This window comes from Bombus terrestris, chromosome 4 (genome assembly GCF_910591885.1).
Source record: "Bombus terrestris chromosome 4, iyBomTerr1.2, whole genome shotgun sequence".
NCBI classification, from domain to species: Eukaryota; Metazoa; Arthropoda; class Insecta; order Hymenoptera; family Apidae; genus Bombus; species Bombus terrestris.
Genome location: NC_063272.1, coordinates 18101704 through 18120069, shown reverse-complemented (window position 1 = coordinate 18120069; position 18366 = coordinate 18101704). Strand labels below are relative to the sequence as shown.

Genomic DNA, 18366 nt, shown 5'->3' with positions numbered 1-18366 from the left:
ACGACAACATTAAATTCACAACATTAACATTAAATTCACCTGAGATAATTGCAATCATACATCGATTAAAAATGTATTTGCTAACTTATATTTTTTAATACAGTATAACAAAAATGTTATCAATTTCTGAGATCTTACCCATCTTACTGTTACGGAGATTCTGAGAAATATTGTCTTAAAAACAAGTAACGACAATGACAATAATTGGAAATATTTTCAAATGAAACGATATGCATTTAGTTGTTTGGGAAAAGTTGCGGCTCGTCACTTTGATGAGCTTTTTTTAAAACTATTATTCGTATATTATAGAGCAGCTAAACTTAAATTTATTCGAGTCGTGTTAAGAAAAGAGCTTCTTAAAGAAAGCTCGGGACAACATTCTGTTTTATTTGCAGAAATATTTAAATATACCGAAAATTAAACATGTACCAAAATCGGAAAAAGTTAGATAGGTACATGACAAAATAGACAAATTAGAAAAAATAGAAAAATTTTGAATGCTAAAGACTTTGTTAATATATCAATATATATTTTTATACCGATTTGAGAAAAGTAGGACGGTATCTCAATTTCGTATGTATATTAATTTCTTTTTCATGTTCGCCGATTCTTTCGAAACGGCTCAACGAATCGGGATGATCTTTTTTTTGCATCATGTAGTGGCACGTTCTCCGATTGACCCTGTTAAAAAAATGTTTTTCGATTTGGTACTCGTAATCTATTTCTACCTTTTTAATTAATATTTTTGTACCGATTTCATGCTGTGTTCATCGGTTTCCCCGGGACGGCTTCGCCAATCAAGGTGATTGCTTTAGCATCTCGTAGGGCATGTTACGCAATTTTTTTCATTCGTTTTTCGTAAACTATTCTTTTTACAAAAATCCAATTTTTATCAAATTTTGTAAAATCAAATTTACTTATATATAACATACGCGTTTGCTTGACGCACATATTATATGTATGTATATGTACAAAAAATAAATGCAAATTAACCGTTGATAATTACTCGTTACTTTTCTAAAAAACTGTTGCATTGATAAGCTGTAATAATTTATAGACATGAAACATATGTGACATATCTAAATCAAATATTGCCGTGAACTAATAGAAATCATATCAAGAGATGACATACTGTGCAATATTTGCATAAAGTATCTATATAATGCAAATAAAACTAATTACAATAGTTACGTGTACCTATACTGAAAATACGATCAGGTCACGATAATTAATTCATGATAGTGATATGAACAAAAGATATTTTCATATAGTGAAGATACGAAAGGTTTTCCATATAAAATTACCATCTTTCCAATTGTACCATGATTATGAAATATCGTATAACATTGAATTTCATATTATTAATTGTTTACTAAATTACTTCTAATTGACATCATTATCTTCAGAGACTAAAATTTAATTTTTTTTCTTTTAAATTTATCGGTCAAAATATCAAAACAACTTTTATAAAGTCAAGCAGATATTTCGTTTCTTAGAAATCTATACTTAAATTCTTTACTTATTATTAGATATTATACATATTACATCGAGACTTTCAAATGTAATGAGATAAGAGTACAAGTACCTATTGAAATTTTTGTACAAACACAATCATACATTTTTCATATCCAATTTGTCGTGATAGTTACATCCCCTCGAGTTTTTTATCAGTTAACGTTTTTATCAGTTAAATAGATCTTGCACACATTGCATGTATGATGTACAGTCTACAATACGCATACATACATACACACGTACAAGATGGCCAAGTAAGGCTGTATCCTCTAATAAGATAATCATCGCTATTAGAATAAGATCAATCACTATTTTTCAGGCACTTGCGACAATCTTGTAAAGAAATACGGGCTGCGACCAAATAATACGTCAAGCGGGTGGGAGGTGATTCCTTGTGAAGGAATAAGAAAGAAATGTAGAATAATATTTTTTCGTTCGAGGCTTAGTTCTCGACAAAAGATCAAGTTTACAAATTTATCAAGTATTCTTGAACACGGCTAATTCCGGACTGAATAGGGCTAAATAATCGATACAAGGTGATTCTACGTGTGAAAATAAGTCGAAAATATACAATAAAATTATTTCTCAAGAGGCTTTGTTTCCGAGAAAAATAATTTTGGAAATTTATTCGAACTCTGTCCTTCTGAGAATGAAGCAAGAATAGAACTTAAACAGAAAAATGTTATTCCACGTATTTTACTTCTTTTATAATCAGTCAAGTTGAAGTATACTTTACAAATTTTCAGACCTGAATTTCTCAAAACAAAAAGAACAAAAAAAATCACCTACCACCCGCTTGATTTGGTCAAATCTTGTGTTTTGAATGAAAATTAGTCAGTTTTCAGTCCGCTACCACCATTTCTAGATTTAATCTATTCCTAATTCAGTCTTTTTTCTAACGCTACATATTTCGTTTTTAGTTTTACTCTATAGGTACACAAAACTGTGCTAAACATACCGCTCAGTAGACACTTTTATATTATTTATCATGTATAGAAGCTTTACTTTGTTACATCGTTCAGAAACAAATCGTTTTCAATCGTTTTCAAAGTGATTTTCGTGCGAAGCCATATCACCAGACTTAGACTTAGTTTCTATGTAAATAAAATATTCGAAAAATTATTCATTAATTACACGCTCGGAGCGTCCGCTTTTTCCCTTTATCGTTCACATTATAGATGACTAACACGATATAGCGTTAAACTTATATATATATATATATATATATGGTATTGCATTAAAAGTCGATGTGCAAAAACTTTTCGCGTATCTATCGAGAGCTGCTTTGTAAGAATAAAGTAGTAATTTAGACTACGCAGTGATCACGTACATATTGAAAATTATATTTATTTTTTATCGTCATCGTGGTCTATTGTTACGGTCAATTATATACGTTCAATTAAGTTAGCTATTACTCTGGCTAAATATGTTTATTCAGACATTAACGCCCAACATGTTCAAGTGGACATTAACATTAATGTCAGCATGTAATTTTATACGCTCTTGTGTTCGCCCTCTTTCGTTCGCTCAATTATCGATTATCTTTTTTCAGTCATTTATCTTTTTCTATCGACGAATAACATATATGTTATGTTTGAGTATTTATATCTACCATTGTACGTACCTGTATCGTTAAGCTGTAATTTTACATAAATATGTTCGAGTTAATCGCGCGTGTAGGAATTTTTTTTGGATAATTTCGACACGATGAGCGGTCGACTGATAAATACATTTTTGTGTAGCACTTTGCAAAGTACGGAGTAAATTTCGTAGTTTATAATGCATAACGATTATTCGCATGCATAACGTACGTAGATGTGTATTGAAATTATTTATATGCAGAAATTGTCTACGTCAAAGCTCGCGTATAATAGAACGAATGAATTTTTCTACCATTGCCGGGAAACTAATTGTAAGTTGATAAATTAAGAAATAGAATGCGCAATTAGTTATTACTAGGCATTTTTAGGAAAATACATATAATCGACGAAAGCATCGCTTATTAGAAAGGAAAGTGGTTGGAATATGGTTCTGAAAAAATTTTAAAAGATCAATTTTATTATCTCGCTATATATCTATTTATTATCCTCTTTTTATAAAATACAAATCGAATCAAGTCAATTGGAGCAAGAAGCTAACAAGAGGAAAAGAAAATATTCTACTGTATAGCGCGGCGTATATTTCTGCTCTAATCATGGCTAATCAAGTGGTCTTTTCTAACATCGTTCATTGCTTGCGATTGAAACGTAATTGAACCCCTACCGCGAATAGGATCGAAGATTTATTCCTTATTCATCAAATCTTGATAAACTCGAGCTTCGTGTAGGTATATGCGAATAAAGTAAAAGACGAGTTGAGTTTCTGGACTCTGGACGACTTTTTTAATTTTAAAAAGGATCAAACACGATAACGAAGTTTGGACAATAATTTCAATTACGTAAATTACGTAAAATTTGAGATTCCAAATAATTATTATAATTTTATTCCTTTTCGATACATCGGAATTTTATATTTTGTCGCACGACGATATTTGCGAATAATTTTATACGCGTAATGATTTTATGCTAAACCATACTCGCTTAACAATTATAATAATTTGATCGGTACGGTATTATCTTTAAAGTCGTATTAGTCGAATGTAAAATTGTCCGCGATACGGAAAACTGATCGATAAGCTAAATGTAAATCACCGGCAGGTCGTTTCCAAGTAAACCTGTTGACCGAAGCTTTGAAATTAACGCTCGGATCGACTAAATATAAAGCAACTAAGCAGTGACTGCGAATCGATCGTAGAAAGTAGTCGAAAAATGCACGAAATCGTCGGCGAAGGAATTGCAAGTGATTCGCATCGGAGGATGGAAAAGCGCGAAGGAGGGACGCTTGCGCTAAGGGAGACCGCGTACTTTCATTTCGAGCGGCCACCTGTGCTTGCGCTCACACACTCCTACCCCATTCAACCATCCCAAGCCCTGCCCTATACTATATATACGAAGACATTCTCGATACCATTTCACTTCTCAACGTTACCACCGCGTCGGACTCTCTACATTTCCAAGATCGTATCTGCTTCGACAAACGGACTCGCAACGATTCCTCGCTTATTCTTTCACCCCTATTTTACTTGGTGAGTTAACGTGTCTACCTCGTCTATCTTCATATTTATTAAATTTCCACAATTCGTTCATTAAGTGGTAATTACACGTTAATAGATCATTGTTACGGTACAATTAGTTTGAACGAAATAACAGATTATTTTGCAAGAACGAAACATCATTAAGTGGTTTTTCATTTTTTAACTTGTGACTCGAAAGAATGTCTGAAAAAGTTGTTCACATTTGCTTATCTTCTACGCATTATGTACATATATACACGTATAACATGTACTCGTACATAACGGGTTTAAGATCATTTTATAGGAATGGAAATTTAAAAAATATATAAACGTATTTAAATAAATTTTCAGTGAATCAACGGTTTTTATGACAGTGATAACATTAATAATAAAAGTACAAAACTGTACTGGAATAGCGACATAACACCTACTGTTTAACCACTTACTGCCTTTTTTTTTCATAAAATGTATTCTTCGATGAAGCGTGTAATACAGTAGGACACACTTATAGCAATACCGACGACTCAAATCAGTCACATTATAGACTTTCTTAGATCCGATGGCCGAGCAGTATGCCGAGCTCTCGTAATTGTGGTCCGTATGGTGTACGTATTTTATCTCGTACGATATTATATTACTTAAAATTTCCTGATTGTATATCTTGACTCGTACTACGAGAATGGTCGTCGTTACCTCTCTTACCGCCAGCTGTCATAACGTGGTAGATGCGTAAAATACTAAAGCTACTTTGATGAACGCGTAAGAACGTTTCGAATACGGGAATCTGAATACTTGGCACGTGTACCAAGGACCGATACGTCATAGGCACATGCTCGATAGCAAGGAAGTCGTCCTGGACGATGACACATCCAACGGTCGACAATAGTAGAAGATTACGTCTTTACCAAAATTATTATACAAGTTTTATCACAATTTCGTTTAATCTGATACGTATTTATACGGAAATGACGTAACGTTGCCTCGTCGGGCCGCAAACTTTCTGATTTCTCTTTATGAAAATGAAAACCGGGATAGTCTTTTGTACCACGGTGTACTATTCGCAGTGTACTTGTACGATAATGTGTTTGAATTTTCTATCGTCATCTATCGTATTATCCAAAATCCAAGATCTTCGTCGAAAAGCTTCGTTGATAATCATAATCAAGGATAAGAAAATGGAGTAATATTATTAAGGAGATGTTATTGTTTACGAGTTCGATTCAATTTCACGCCCATAAATCACGCCCTAAATGTTTGCTACTGCTTCTAATTTTATCAAATTTCTTTAAAACTACGTCATATTACCCGTCTAAAAATATTACTAGTTGATCGATAACCCAAGTACATGTCTGCCCTTACAAATAATTCATTGACGAAACATTTACGAAATTTTAGGTAAGCTACTCGTATGTCCTCCCGTGCTCGAGCAACCCAACGTCTTGTCTATCGATGTATATGAATTCTATGATTGTGATCCACGACACGTATTATTAGCGGTTATAGTTGTACTTGGTGTTTGGTCAAATTTTTCACTGTACATGCTATGATTATCTTGTATCTATGTTGTATATTAGAAAGATTAGTCGCTGTATATTAGAAAGAGTAAAAGTATAGTTATATATAAGAGTAAAGTTGTAGTTTTTTAATGAAAAATAAATATAGAAAATTCATCATTTGTAATAATATTATAACTTGGAATCGTTATGATTAAATAAGATACTCGTATATTAAAGATACCGGTATGTCCATCTTGCGTACATATTTTCTCCAAAGAACGTAGTAAAACTTCTTAAAACTCGATAAAAGTTTTTCCAGCAGTCCAAGAGGGAGTCTTATAAAAAGTCCAAGAAAGGTTCTTTAAACGATCCAGAAAAAATTCTTATTTACTCTGACTGTTTCGCTCTTACGTGCGCGTGCTTTCTTCGGGCGGTTTTAAGAAAATCCAAGACTATCGAGGAACTAACAAGTTTAGTAAAGGGAGATAGGGAAAAGTTATAGGATGGTGTTTAGATGCAGATACATAAGTATCTATTCAGAGACAAATTCGGATAAGATTGGAATATAAGATAGCGCGTAAAGTATGTGCGACAAACGGTGCTAATATAATGCGTTGCAACGTCGTTACGATACGATAGAGATTCAACGAAGAAACTATTTTTTTACAATAAGAACGATCGTAACATATTGATTAATTAAAGTTAAACGGTATAATGATAAAATTTAACCGGTTAGCGTGGATGTCCACCAAGATCACCTACATTTTTCTTCAAATAGAAGTAGAGTAAAAACAAAGAAAGGAAACAAAATTTATCGACTGACGAATGAAAATAACGGCGAATAAGAAATAGTACGATGTAATAAAAAAAATGAGAAAAATATTTCATTATCTACTTATATGTATTTAACGAAATCTTCTTACTGAGTTTAATTCATAAACCTATTCAAGATTAACTAATATAACATTTCGATGAAAATCAATTAAAGGTTTAATATTATTTTACTTTCAGGAAATTTGATAAGATGTCGATCAAATTCTACGCAAAATCACTCTTGCTATTTATTATCGTTGGCCTTGTTGTCGCTGCTGAAAATTACATAGATTACGGAGGTAGGTGAAAAAAAGTTGAGAATATTCGTTCGATGCACGTTCGAATATAAATAATATCATCCTTTTATTTTATATTTTTTATATTTATTTACGTATTATTTGTTAGTATTATTTGTATCGTATTCAGGTACTTATTTTAATTTTGAATCTGTAAAACTGTATACGTGGATCGTTACAAGCTGTTACAGAGATTTTGCAGTCTATAAGTTGAAACGACCACATTACTACATCGAGGAAAGCATTGCTTTTGCTATCGCTATGTAATACAGCAGTAGCGTACTTCAAACGATAAACGAATAAGCCTTTCAAAGGTCAAAGTTTTATTTCGATGAAACGATTTCTATATCGTTCCTATAAACACGACGAATCTTTTAAAGCTCATAGCTCGTGTATGAACGTTGAAAGTAGAAAATTACAGACGTTTGATGTCAGATTTACCTGTAACAAGCTTTTAAATAATCGCTCTCGATATGATAACTTCTTCGTAACTTTGCAATTTTCATTTCGCATTTTATTATACATACAAATCGCTTAATGTAAACGTTGAAAATTTAATAAATCGAAATGTAAGTAACTATCATTTGACTGACAATGACCAACTGACATTTGGTCGAACTGTCTAATTTCACTGATAATGATTCTTAATAGCCAACAACGTACCATCGCTCGATCACTTTTATCTGTACATCGTATTTACAGATGAAGTGACAGAAAAAACACCAATTGAAAATATTCGCGAGATTTACAAAATTCTGATGCAACGTAGCGCTTTGGAGAATGCCAGACTCGGCGAGACTCCGCTAGAACATTTGATGATCCGTAAATCTCAACGATCGCCTTCGTTACGTTTACGTTTTGGACGTTCGGATCCTCGTCTGTAAGTATATGAGTTTTTAACGTTTTTATCTTTAGATAACGAACATTCTTGGATAAACACTCGCATAGAATAGAAAATTTAGAAATACCGACGTAATAAGAATAATAACTATATTTTCGTCCTTTCTTTGGACAATACGCTCACTTTTCTTTCATTCGTGCAACAGCAAGACTTACCCATTTTTCTTATCTAATTTACGTACCTACCTATAAGTTCTCTTCGCTTTTTAACCATGACGAGAGCAAAATACAATCCACTAAAATATACATAGATATGCATGTATGTGTCACAAGTTGAATAGGCTAAATTTTATTCAGTTTCACTCGAGTCGTGGAATTTTATTCGAGGAATGATTCGTACTTGATATAGAATAATAGAGAAACTATAACATCCAATTATCTTATAAGATATTTGTATATTTATTCGTATCGATGTAATCGTAAAAATGTAGAAGTCGATAATTGTGCGATACACTTTGGAACAAATACTAATAGAATTTGTATAAATAACATTTGAAAATTGTATTTTTCAGGTCGCAATTCTACCAAAACCTATAAGCGTTATTTCATCGAGATTCGACAACGAGCGAACACGGATATGAATAACATTCTTCCGTTTCTCTTACCGTATATATAAAAATCGTACAGAATGTACAACCTACATCTAATTATATTGTAACATTACGCGATCTGCTAGAAAATAGAAATTATTTTTATTCTTCTTCTTTTATTCCTTTTAAACACGATGAGAATTAAAAACATTATCCATAATTAAAATATTTTCCATACAAAATATTATATTTTTGATGGTTCGTTATGTAAAGTTAATTTTTGCTTTGATAGTAAACGGTATAAAAATATAATAGACGGTGTAGTGTTTGAAAAGAAAATCGACATTCGAAATTACTAATAAAATGGACACAAGAGAAATTTACTACATCTTTTACATTACGTGATTAATTTGTATCTCCTTGTTTATTAAGTTAGCAATTTTAATTTATTTTACGTACATATATCCAGTGACACCATTTGTTAAGCATATGTCTCAACATTATTTACGTTATACGTATACGCTATACATATATATAGGAACAACACGTTCGTCCCTTGGAAGAGAACAATTTTTTTTCAGCGTTTTGCTGAAGTCAAAAATTAATGACAAGAATGGAAAACAACCATCACAACGGAAAATTAATACTTAATTTATTTTCAACTTTTTATTATCGTTAATTTCATTTCTTTGAGCACGAATCGTTGAAACGAAAAGATCAAAATGTCGGAGATTGAATTATTTATTTGACTCGATTTCCAATGTTTGTTGGTGTCGATCTGCCGATTCGGACTAGGAAGTATACCTATTTAATAATAAAGCGTACTGAACGTGGAAATAATAACAAGGCTTACTCGAGATGCAAGTATATTTAATGACAAGGCATAATATGATAATATCGAGAATTTCAACAGATTGAAACGAAGAAATGTGAGTTTGGGTTTTTTGTAAACTTTGGAGTGAAAATTTATTAACTACGTATAATTACTTGACACTTAAAATTAATTACAAGGTATAAAAAAGTACGTTCATTGCACTTTTACGTTATTTCACTCACATAGAGATTTCAAGCATTACGTTTAATACGTATAATTTCTCAACATTTCTGGCTCATGCCCTAAGTTTGCAACGAAGAAAATTTTATAGAGAACGAAATTTGAGTCTTAGAATTAGTTAAAAAGGTTTAGCTTATCTTAAGCTATAATTTGAACGTTTAATATGATTTCATGATACTTAATCGTTACTTAAAGTGTGCCGTTTTTATGGAAGAACAAAGCTTCTTAAGCGAACACGCGGCTTCTTTATCTTCGTGAATCAATTCGCCGACATTTTTAAATTCTGGTCGTGATAAAAGTTGGCTTCGTGCGTGGTCAACGGTAATAGAAAGTGGCATTCTTAACATTTTTCTCCAATTCGTTTTCTCATATTGGATAAGAAACTGTAAGAGGATGATTTTGTTATTCTTTGTAAATATGATAATACGTATTTTACTTTACATAAATATCGATATCAACAGAGTTTGAATACTTTTACCGGGAAAAATGTATTATGTAGTTCAGATCGTTCAGACTATACTAGCCAATATATGCATGATTTCGACATATCTACTAATTTGTTTCCTTAGAAATGTCAAATAAATTTGCTTACTGTTATCCTGTTTGCCGTACTGCTTTATTTCTATTAAATGCGAACTATATCGCGTTTTTATTTACGAAAACCGAAAACGTCCTTACTAAAATTGTTTCGTGAATAAAGTTTCTAATTATAAGACAATTCGATCAATGGATAAAGAATATATATGTACATACCATTGTATATTTTACATTAATCACTCTATCTACTTTATGTACGTTTGCATTACTTGGTTAAATTTTTAACCTTATTTTATTCGAACTTTGTAACGTAACTATTTTAATAAAGATCTATATGCTCCCTCGATTTTTCTATTTATTTATCCTATCACGATTATTCCAATTATATACTGACCTGATCAAACGCTGTGTCTTCAATATGGAACATTATATGCGTTAGTGGTTTAAAAAGAGGTGACATATCCGGTATATCGTCCACAAGTTTCGTAATATCATTTTGTCGTAATTTATTTAATATTAAATCAGACGCGCGAATTAGAATTTCGTGCGTTACCTGTAACGCAAAACATTTCGCACGAAATTAAACTTTCGACATGCGATAATTTAGATCACAATATGTTTTATTACGTACTTTTAAAGCCTGTCGTCCAGAACTAGTGAACAACAGCTCGTCGGTATGTACCTCGATAACGGAAAACAAGTTGTACGTTTCATTAACGTATGAATCTCTATTTGATGTTTGTACACTGAAAGATTAATTTCATTGTGTTTAAACATTTAAACAAGATTGTTTAATTGGAAAAATTGTTGACCTTGAAATCTAAGATAAAGACGAATTTCGTAGCAGCTTTCTTACCTCATTTTTCACCGATATAAAGATCGAATTATCTTTCACGCGAAAAGCGAACCTCTAATTATTTTCAATAGTGCGTTGTGATTGCTAATTTTACATAAAAATTTCATAAAAATATTTCTTTAGGATTATAAAATAGTCTTACTTCTTTTTTACAAGCTGGAAGAAATCATCGATTTGGGAAGTATGCTTATCGTCTTCGTCGATACTACAAATAGCTTCGGCCAAGGTGGTTACCGTTGCTGATACATCGTTGGGGTCGAAAAAATTTAATTCTAAGCAATCTATTCCTTCGGAGGTTGAATCGCCTTGTATTTTTGTTTCGCACGTCTTCGAAAACTCGATAAGAGCGGTATAGAGGGATGCACAGAGAACGTGGAGAAGGACGTTCCCACCAATTGGATGACAATGGGCAGGAATATTATCTTGTAATGCAAGTACAGTTTTTAAAATTGCAGGTGGTAACGTTACATACAATTCAGCGAAACAACCAATTACCAACGACATTGCCTGATACATAGAAGCGCCTGTCTGCAAATTATTAGGACATCTTTCAGAAACCACGTATTGGATTTAAGGATTACGAGCAATTTTTGTATCGCTTTCGTTTGTAATATCTTCTTCACATTTCCCAGCAATAATTGCAGGACAAATTCACGTCAAATGTTTGCTTGTTACTTTGCATTCGGTAATACATTTATATAAATATCATATCGAAGACTAGCGATAATATTAAGATACAGCTCGCTCTACGTGTATGTACATACACATGTAGAGATGCAGTTTAGTTACTATTAAAATGAAACTAAATGCACGTTTATAATCAGCAACTTACTTTTACAGCTTCCAAAAGAATTTCGATAATTGGATGCATCATATTGTTTAAAGGACTTAAAATCGCATTCAGCCAGGGCGGTCTTGATTGATTCCACACCTAAATAAATATGTTTACGTTGCTTTTATATATATTATTTTTTATTCTTACATATTTTATTTTTATTCTCGATATTTTAACGAATACCTGTTGGCGGTCCAGATAACTCGACCAATCAGGGATCTGCTCTAAAGCTGTCACGATAACACAGCCAGGGTCTTGCGCTATGTACGTTAAAATATACGTTAAACTATAAAGGCCTAACGCCGACGTTACTTTCATCGATGCATTGCACATTATACCACTGCATAAAAAACCACCGCAACTCATTCCATTGGAATGTACTTCTTCGAAAACATCAAAATCATTTTTAGACGTAAAATTACCACATTTGTAGATTAAAGTGTTTAATAATATTTTAGCCACCGCATAATCATTCATAAAGAGTACCTATGAAAATTTGAAATTAGCATCCTTTTTTAATCGTGCAAATGTATGCATTCGTCGAGGACAAAAATAAGCGGACATATAGCGGAAGTGGATTGCATTGTTTTACCATATGACAAACATCAACGGTAGAAGAAAATTATCGAAAAGAAACTGGTTTCATATTTATAGCTTATATCTCTAATTAGAGATTATTTCATTCTTATGCTATAGATAGCGTTACAATTACCTTCATTAACTGAGGCCAATTTGGTTGGGGTTGATGTCTAAGGACGTTTAATTCTAAAATCGCAACTCGGTTTTTAGGCAAACTTGAAATGTAAATGTCAGAATCGGCGGAGCCTAATAAATTCGGTGCACATACTAATAACCAGGCAGCAGGTTCGCGACGTGGTTGCAAAATTGTTAAATTTTCAAATCCAAAACGGAATACCTATAATAAAAATTCAACGAATCTAGAACAAAACTGTATGAACTATACCTACGTATTTACGTACTACCACTATGTGAAGACGTTAAAAGATCGTGCGAGATGACCTTGAACTTTCCAAAAAAAAAAAAGAATCACCCTGTACATATGTTTAATCATATTTCAGTTATTCGAAGCTATTAATATTTTACCTGATATAATTCTCGAAGAGGAGTTCCCCTTAATAACAAGCAAATCAACAATTCATTGCATTTTGCGTGTATGTCCCTAATGGCAGTTGGTAATCTATTTAATTTCATCCCAATCATTTCGTTGGCACTTGCACAGGCACCCAAGGCGAGATATCCGGTACAACACAGAACGTTAAAGGCATCCGTCCAGAATTGTTCGGATCGTGCCAAACTCGGTCGACCCTATTTTTAATTCATATGTTTTTGTATCGATATTACCTATACGCATAGTAACTGAAAGCGATATACGATCGAAGATATTCTTACGTAAATAAATCTTGTAACGATAATGGACAAAGATTCGTTCAACATTCCAGAAAAAATACGTTGTGCCATTTTTGGAGATACGGTACTCCATAGATCTCTCTTTGTTCCTAAAAATATGAAATAAAAAATATGAAAAATATAGTTATAATTAAGAGGAAAATACAACAGTATCGATCCGTAGGTGTTTAAATAACATAATTTCAAACGCAACCTTTGGATGAGACAAATATGGATCCTCGAGATCTTTTTGAAGGAAAATTGTAAAACGCTATGTCGCGTGAATGGTTGCAACTTGCAGAATGAATGTTAAAAGCACGTTACACACCTTCTGCTGAGAAATTTTATACCATTTGTCATATCATATTTCCCAATCGTTGCTGTAAGAAACTACTATCTATTCGCGTTACTGTAATATTTATTATCAAGATAATGTCTCGTAATAGAGGCTACATATTAAAAATCTCTTTAACAAAATGAAATTACTTATTGCTGTATAAAAGAATGTCTGTAAATTACGTCTTATCGTGACAGATATCAAGAGATATCAGGTAAAAGGTATAAATCACAACTACAGCTTTTACAAACTATTAATACTTTGATATCGAATACCGAATTCGTTTTTTCGACATTTAGATTGATAGATGATATATTACTTTCTAACTTTGTTATAATTACCTTGCATATATAGCCACCACATTTGTATTACGAAAGAGCATCGTTCTCGTTCAAAAAATGACGTAGTATCGTGCCAACTGAGGGAATCGGCTTCGTTAAGTATATATAACGAAATTAAGCGGCAATGTAAATCCAATAATCGCTCTGCTACAGCTTCAGCCATTTCATGATAGCATTTATATGATGTGTTTAATTTCTCGCTATCCCAAAGAAAAATTATGGAAATTATTTGGAAATTAAGCTATTAATTGGAAACTGCGAACACTGGCACCATATTATTATTATCGAAATAAGATTTTTCTTTTATCCGAATATTCCGAGTGTTCGATATTATATCGTGAAATCACAAATTTTGCAGATATTTGCAATTGCATATGGAACAAGGTTCCTAAAAATAATGCTTCGTGCGAAAATTTTCAGAATAAATGTTTCAGAACCATTCAAACTTACATGTACAATTCTTGTATAGAATTTGGGTTTTGTCATTTTCTTATCATTAGACGTGTTTATCAAGATCGTCTAAGATCTAAATGAAATGAAATATAAAACGATAAAAAAAGAGGAATAAGCAACAACCGTTGATTCGTATAAGTTAGAAAAAATAAGTTATTCGCAATTAGGTCTTTCAGTAGATAGAATTCCTTCGCTTTACAAATTTTAAATTTTTCAAATTGTCTACATAATTAATTTGTCTAATTCTCCATGTATCTCTTAATTTTAATTATATAATAAATTTAACATTGCATTATGCAATGTGCAATCATATAAAAAACACACGCATTCATACGTGCACAACAAATATTAATTACCTTGATTGTGGGGAAATTAAATTCTTAGCTTGTCGATTATAGCACCACAGACAATTTCGTATTAATGCAGCTGCTCCTAAAGTAGCTGTTAATACCGTTAAATCTGCATGATCTAATGATTCTTGAATAAGGAGATGTAAATGTTCTGAAATAGCGTTATCGTTACAAAATGTGTATTAAAATATTATATATTTTGCGATAAGTTTAATTGCTCGTTTTATTTTAGTAAAGCAACAGCAGATATCTATTTAAGTACGATTATGTACGATGACTTAAGCTTGCATCTTTTTCCAACAAAGTTATTTTTTTTACCTAATAATTTATCGGCGGTATCGACAACAAGCAACACAAATTCGGACGGTGAGATCTTTTTGATAACTCTCTCTTCGTTTTCTACGATTGTGGAAGATTTCTTTCCCATTAAACTCGTTAGACCGGAATGACGTTTAAAAGCAGCTTGAAAATCTGCTTCCCACCATGTAACAATTTTAACTGCGACGAATGACGCGTGTCTCGGAAAATCAAGTTTTCCACCGCTAATACGTAAGCAAAGAGGCTCCTTTAGTACAGTTTGCATTTCCTGTATCATTATGATATATTATACGTTATTATACCATAACAAACCTACGGTGTTATTAGTTTGTAAGAAAATAAAATTGAGATAATTTATATTTACGTGCATATTTTTATATAGTCGTCGTTTGACGCTTTATTAACCAAATTGTAGAAAGAAATCGTATTTGCGTTTAAAATCTACAGTTCGATGTTACGTACGTGCATACAACAATTATAAAAATTCTGGATAAATAACTTGATGGTAAAGGAGAAAATTTTTCTATCTCAAAAGATCTATCATAGATATATTATACAGTACAGCTTAACTAATATATGCATACGATTAATGAGGAATATGAACCAAGTGACGACAGCTTGATCGCACCGAACCAATTAATTTTTAATCGTGTATTTCTTTTTTATTTTAAAAACAACATTAAAATTAATATTATCAGAATTGAGAAAAGATATTAGCATCGATTTCTAAATTTCTGATTTCATATGCAAAACTTTATTTACGATAATAGAAATTTTTTATCGTTTGTAAATTAAAGAAACAACTTAATACCTTATAGAAAATTGTCATATTAAATAAACTTACATGAGTCACAGCCGAAATTGTACGCAACATGTACTTGTACATATAAAAGTACATTTCATCTACTAAAAAAAAATTCAAGAGTGACGGAAAAAAAGATTAAGACTAATATACATACATGTATATATTGTAAATGTTAATAACAATATAGATAGAATTCCCCTTGGGGGAAATACATACATATATCATACACATGTCGTACGATTTTAATTGTAAGATGGTTTCCAAGCTAATACGCATGTATATGTATAGTAATCTTATCTTTTTCCATACTTAGAAAAATTCCAAATATTATTATATTATTATATTATCATATTTTATATTACCGAATATTAATATATTTTAATAATAATTCGTATAACCACTATACAAATTTACTTATTATTCGCTATATATTTATTATTTTGTAGTAAAAAAAAAAGTATATTATTAAGTATTCTTATTAAGTATTCGAAACAAGTTCTTTAACTTGGTGGAAAATTATTCGAGAAATTCGGAACTATTATTTAAAAATAATAATACCTGATAATATTGCATGTCCCGTTGCAATAAGATTCTAACGCGGTCTACTAAATTGCCATCTTCCATAATCTCCATTTTCGTCGATTCTTTGGTAGATAATTTGGTAGAATAACGTTCTTAGAAATATATAAATATATAAAAATATTTATTAACGACAAATTTTAGATAATAATATTCATCAATACTTAACTTGAATATTACTTATTTACATAAAGCATACTCGATAAATAATTTATACAGAAAAACGTATAGCGATCGTGTATATATTGTTATATTAAATTTTAAAATAAACTATTCTTGATTATATTTCTTCTTTTGCACATAAATATGCATATAAATACTAAACTTATAAATGTGCCATTCTATCATGCAAATATTTGTGTCAATATTTTACAAAGATACTCACATAAATATATTACAATGTCATATCTATTCTATATTATTATTTATATACATAGATTGTAAAATTGTACATTTCCAACTTAAGATATTCAGTCATTTCAATCGATATTACAACTTTGAACATCGATAAATTGAATTAACGATCTGTCATTGTCGCTTCTCTTTCTTTTCCACTAAAGGAACATTTATCGAAGTTTGTTTGATCCTTTATGATTGCTGCTATTTCACTATTAAGTAGTTCGTGTAATGTTTTTCCGTCATGTTTATAAATCCATCTACCATTTATAAAATCGTATCGCTTTGGACCAGACTTAGGAGAAGATAGCCAAATTTGTTTATTCGGAGTCTGACGATTTATGACATAAGTGCCATGAGAAGTACCAAATTTGACAGTTAATACTCCATCCTACAACATTCAGTACAATATTATTATCTAAAAATCATAATTACGTAATATCTTCATAATTGTAACATAGTCATAAAAATACCATATATATGCTGATACAACATACCCCGTATGACACATCTGCATCCGATAAATGCGCTGTTTGTTCTATTAATTCATCAAAATATTCAGTTAAAGAATCAAGCGTTTCGTCAGAAATTTTCTCAAATTCTACAGGCGTCAATTCTCTATGTAAAAGAAAAGGTTTCTTTTGCGTTATTCATAATTTACTGTCGTTTGCTAGTATATTCTTGTTAAAAGGCTCAAAAAGGATTAGAACCGAGTTAAATTATAAACAAATAATCGTATGCTGCATGTGTTATTTCTACGGGCGTGTGTGTGTATGTATCTATGAGTCAAATACACGATAGATTGTATTAAGCGTAATATATAATATTTATACATATACTTATGTTTATTTTATATATATACATATTTATACATTTTATGTATTTAATATTTGCATGTAATATTTAGATTTCCCAATTCAAAACATTATTAAAAGATCTAAAGAAGGCACAACTACTTTAAGCTTAGAATATGTACAGAGAATAAGTTGTCATCGTTATTATCATAATATGTACTCACTGTGTAATTGGAAATACAACACTACTATTTGAGCTGAGATAAGCTATTAATCTATAATTGAATGTCTTTACATTATTACTTTTATTTGAATACTTTTTAGAATGCGATACAAGATAACCTATATTCTTTGGATATTTTATGTCGATCTCTTGTATTAAACAAGTATTTGTAACTTTTGATACCCAATCATGCGATAGAATTCTAAAAATGCTACTTCTTGTTATGCTTCTAGTTAGTAACATGATATAAATTTTTTCTATATTGTATATTGATCAAACAAGATACCAAAGGAACATTGCCATGCGTACCCTATGCGCAAAACATGGTTGGTTTTGTTGCGGACTGTATAATCATACATATTAGTATATATACTGTTACGTCATAGCGTGAATATAACTTCATGAGAGTCCTCATGCTT

The 18366-nt window shown here is 31.3% G+C and overlaps 3 protein-coding genes across 4 annotated transcripts; 1 reads left to right on the top strand and 2 right to left on the bottom strand.

The window, feature by feature from the left end:
• Positions 1-4307: 4307 nt before the first annotated feature.
• LOC100643034 lies at positions 4308-10599 on the top strand. Its single transcript, XM_012307702.3, has 4 exons — positions 4308-4639; positions 7135-7235; positions 7935-8112; positions 8645-10599. The coding sequence occupies exons 1-4, from the start codon at positions 4323-4325 to the stop codon at positions 8667-8669; spliced, it is 621 nt and encodes a 206-aa protein (XP_012163092.2). The 5' UTR covers positions 4308-4322; the 3' UTR covers positions 8670-10599.
• LOC100642919 lies at positions 9246-17054 on the bottom strand. Of its 2 annotated transcripts, XM_048405272.1 has the most exons (14): positions 16920-17054; positions 16514-16629; positions 15151-15418; positions 14839-14983; positions 14030-14229; positions 13355-13461; positions 13049-13270; positions 12657-12860; positions 12128-12430; positions 11942-12040; positions 11252-11637; positions 10885-10999; positions 10648-10806; positions 9246-10099 (listed from the first exon to the last, which is right to left on the bottom strand). In XM_048405272.1, the coding sequence occupies exons 2-14, from the start codon at positions 16586-16588 to the stop codon at positions 9902-9904; spliced, it is 2481 nt and encodes an 826-aa protein (XP_048261229.1). In that variant the 5' UTR covers positions 16589-16629; positions 16920-17054; the 3' UTR covers positions 9246-9901. The 2 variants fall into 2 exon arrangements, with proteins under 2 accessions (XP_048261229.1, XP_012163093.2); XM_012307703.3 differs by lacking the exon at positions 16514-16629 and having other exon boundaries at positions 16920-17017.
• Positions 16925-18297, bottom strand: LOC100642799 (frataxin, mitochondrial). The gene is made up of 3 exons (XM_003394716.4): positions 17949-18297; positions 17428-17548; positions 16925-17321 (listed from the first exon to the last, which is right to left on the bottom strand). The coding sequence occupies exons 1-3, from the start codon at positions 18188-18190 to the stop codon at positions 17052-17054; spliced, it is 633 nt and encodes a 210-aa protein (XP_003394764.1). The 5' UTR covers positions 18191-18297; the 3' UTR covers positions 16925-17051.
• Between the last annotated feature and the right edge of the window lie 69 nt (positions 18298-18366).